The sequence below is a fragment of the Octopus sinensis genome, unplaced genomic scaffold (assembly GCF_006345805.1).
Source record: "Octopus sinensis unplaced genomic scaffold, ASM634580v1 Contig10403, whole genome shotgun sequence".
NCBI lineage: Eukaryota > Metazoa > Mollusca > Cephalopoda > Octopoda > Octopodidae > Octopus > Octopus sinensis.
Genome location: NW_021832125.1, coordinates 58,699 through 62,704, shown reverse-complemented (window position 1 = coordinate 62,704; position 4,006 = coordinate 58,699). Strand labels below are relative to the sequence as shown.

General features: G+C 30.5%; 1 protein-coding gene across 1 annotated transcript; it reads right to left on the bottom strand.

Moving 5' to 3' along the window:
* Positions 1-2,785: 2,785 nt before the first annotated feature.
* Positions 2,786-3,637, bottom strand: LOC115228405 (tigger transposable element-derived protein 6-like). The gene has a single exon (XM_029798990.1). It carries the CDS (start codon positions 3,635-3,637, stop codon positions 2,786-2,788), a length of 852 nt encoding a protein of 283 aa, XP_029654850.1.
* Positions 3,638-4,006: the final 369 nt, after the last annotated feature.

Below are 4,006 nucleotides of genomic sequence, written 5' to 3'. Positions count from 1 at the left end.
TATTCTCAAGTAGAGATGAAATTTCCAATGCACTTTAATTCTTTGCTAATTCTACAACAGCATACTTAGTAAACGAATCAATGACCACTAGAACCTTCATATAAATAATTATTTAAGTTTACCCACGAGTTTGATCGATTTATTTCTGAATATCTTCTGAGATCTATAAGATCTGCGATATAACGGTCTCTAGGACCTCTGGCAATGATTGGAGTGATAGGTGGCTTGGTTGCCATCAATTTTTTGGACTAGCTAATAAATAAATAGCCAATACTTGACAATAAACACATTTGTCTAAAACAGGGGTCGGCAGGATTTTTGTCTTCGCGGGCCAAAATTTTATTTTTGTATGCGATCCGGGGCAAACGAGAAAAAATCCTTATCGGTCACAAAAATAAGGCAACACTTGCACATTGCGATCTTTCTGTATCAAGTTTTTTTTGCAACTTTCTTACGAAATAAAAATTTATCAGTTAAAAATGATTATAAAGAAGTGAATTTATTTTACTCATTAATCTGACTAGTTGCTAAACGTAATATATCGTTAAGATGTGAATCGGTAATCCTCGTTCTCAGACAATTTTTTACATTATTCATTTTAGAGAATAACTGTTCACATAAAAATGTGCTTCCAAATATACAAGCCATTTTCATAGCATTGTCGGTTAATTGCGGATATTTTCTGACACATACAAAATTTTTGTAGAAGCTCAAAATATCCATTTCAGAAAAATATTTTGATTTAAGTGTACTGTCGCATTGAATTTCAAGTATTTCCAATTGATAACACCCTGGTACTGTCTCAGTTTCAACATCAAATGGGATTGAAAAAATGTTGAAAAGATTTTTATGAGCCTAAAAAATTATATATGCGCATTTCACTCTTAAATCCATAAAACGTGATGAAAATTCTGATCTCAATTCCATAACTATGTTTGCATATTCCGGAACATCAGTCGGATTCGTAGAAAGAAAAGTCACAAAATGCGTCATGTTTCCTTTTTGTAACTGTAATTCCCACAACTTCAATTTATTTTCAAAACCAGTGATTTCGGCATACATTTGGTGTATAAATTTATTACTTCCCTGCAGTTTCAAATTTAAGTCATTTAGATGTGAAGTTATGTCTACAAAAAATGCCAATTTGGAAATATTATCAGTATTTCGGAAATATGAAGCATCATAATTCTTTTCTCCTAGTACTAGAATCTAGTACTTTACTAAATTTGCCCGCGGGCCATGTTAGTTGGAAAAATTTGTCGGCGGGCCAATTTCCCTTAATATTATAAAATTTGTTCGCGGGCCATTTTTAAATCTTCCTGGGCCTAATTTGGGCCGCGATTTGCCGACCCCTAGTCTAAAACAAAGCGGATATCTTCTTTCATTATGTTATAGAAAGTATTCCTCCACATACTACTAAGTCTATCTCGGCCAAAATGGTTTTTATTATGCTCAGACTTCAATAAAGCAGATAAACTACCTCAATTATCTTAATTTCAGTTCCTTATCTTCAACTGCAAAGAACCGTAATTTTAGGTCACCCTTCAGTAAAAACGCTTTACCGTCTTCAAAAACAAATTTTTGCGATAGCTCTTTTAATCGAAATCGTTGTTTCTTGTCTAATGAATTCTCAGCTATTGATGAAATTTGGAATTTGTCAATTTTTTCAAGTTGTTCCCTAGTCAATTCCAACAAACGCATCAAACACGTGTAAATAAAAAATAATAAAAAATATAAAATTATGCTACAATTTATATAAAAACATATCTCTACAATGGGTTAATATTTATTTATATAATTTATTTTGCAATTTATGCAATCGGTCCATTAATGTGCCGGTCACATTGATTAATAACAAATTTATCTATTTTCAATTTTCAATAAATTGTCAAAATTCGTAATCCAGTTCGCAAAAATTGATGCTGTCATCCAAGCCCTTTTGAAAGGAATTATAATTCTTGAAACATCTGGGCAATTTTGGTTTCCCGATCAATAGTGCTTTTAACTTATGTGTTCCTGACATATTGGCGCACAACATGACTGGGACTTATCCATTGTCTGACTGAAGAATTTGAATAAAATAATGATTTTAAATTTTCCGATATTTTTTTGCCTGACTTATTATAAAGAGGCCTAGCGAAGGCAAATCTATAAAGATTTTTTTAACTAACCAACCTGCTATAGACATCAATGACCGTTTTAGTCATCAACTTATACAGTGACGGCATGCATGTTATAGGCCTCAACTCCTTTGGAGAAGTCAGGTTCTTACACTTTGGAACCAAATACAGTGCTGGTAGAAAAAAACCGGTTTTGCAGTTAATAATTTTTTTTGGCGTATAGCTATTAATTTTTTAAATGAAATAAAGAGTTTGAAGTTGATTATATGTATACTCTTTTTTAATTTTAAAAAATTTCAATAATCGGCGGAAATTTTAAAAATTTAAATTTTTGCATGTGAATAAAAAACCGGTTTTAACAAAAAGAGTTAACAAAATCAACAGTTTATATGTTGTGTGGTATCCTCGAGTAATAAATAGCTCGTATGACCTTTTAGGCATACTATCAATTAACTTCTGAATACAGTCAAACCCCGTTTACTCGCCAAATTTGGGACCAAGCCAAAAATGGCGAGTAACTGAATTTGGCGAGTAACTTAATAATCAATATCAATTTTTAATCAAATTTTATATTCACAAAATTAAAAATAATTAAATTAAATAATAAAAAAATCATTATTTCGAAAATAAAGAGTCAAATTACGAATTTAGACTAAAATAATCGTTCAATGTTGTTTTTTAGTAAATATCGTATCTTTGATTAATTGATTGATCATTTGGATTGCGTTAATATTAAAAGTATCGTCTTGAGTATAGTACTTTTTTATATTATGCAACATTTTAAACGCATCTTCATGATTTATTTCATTCGCAGGTGTTTTCTCTTCAAAAATACCACGTGTTTGTTTCTCATTTACGTCATCATCGTTTTCGAGGGATTCTTCCACTTCGTCTATTTCAGTGTACGTGTAATCAAGAAAATCTGATTGTTCCATTGGATCCAAAATATTCAATTGCTTTATTGTCTCCTCATATTTCTCAATCGTATAGTTAGAAGATTGAATTTGCTCTTTACGTGGAATCCACTTAGCATGCCTGAAGCAATTTTTGATAGTTTCTTCGGTGACTTTATTCCAACCAAAATAGGTAAATAAAACTCCATCTTTAAGTGTTAAATTTTTGTATGATTCATGAATGCCATATCCGCATTCAATTTTCTGAAGAATCTCATTAAATTTGAACTTATTGAATTTAGTTTTAAAGGAACGAATTATTCCTTGATCCATCGGCTGCAATATTGTTGAGGTGTTCGGAGGAAGAAAAAGAATTTCAATAAATTTTAATTCGATTAATATTTTATGTGATGGGCATTGGTCAATAATTAAAAGAATTTTTCTTTTTTTCTTTTTTAATTCAATATCCCAATGATAAAGCCATTCATTAAAAATTTTTTGAGTCATCCATGCTTTTGAGGAATTACAGTATTTTAAATATTTCTCAATTTTAATGTTTTTAAAACATCTTGGTTTCTGATATTTCCCAATCATTAATGGAATTTTCTTATCTGACCCGGCCATATTTGTACACAGAAATAGCGAAAATCTACTAATGATTAATAAAGTTTCAACCGATCTTTAAGGATTTTATTTCCAGGTCGAGTTTTTGAGCAAATGCTTTTTGAAGGAACATTTTTATAAAAAACACCAGTTTCGTCACCATTGTAAACATTTTCACGATCATATTGTTGTAATTTCGTAGATAAAATTATTTGAAATTTTTCAATTTGCTCATTTAGATTTTCAGTTATTGAGCCAGATTCTCCGTGGAATAATCTTAATTTTAAATTTTTTTTTTAATTTTTTTTTTAATTTTTTTTTATTTTACAAAAACAACTAACACCGAAAATCGTTAAGTTCCAGCGGCGAGGACGCAGTGTGCGTTGCCCC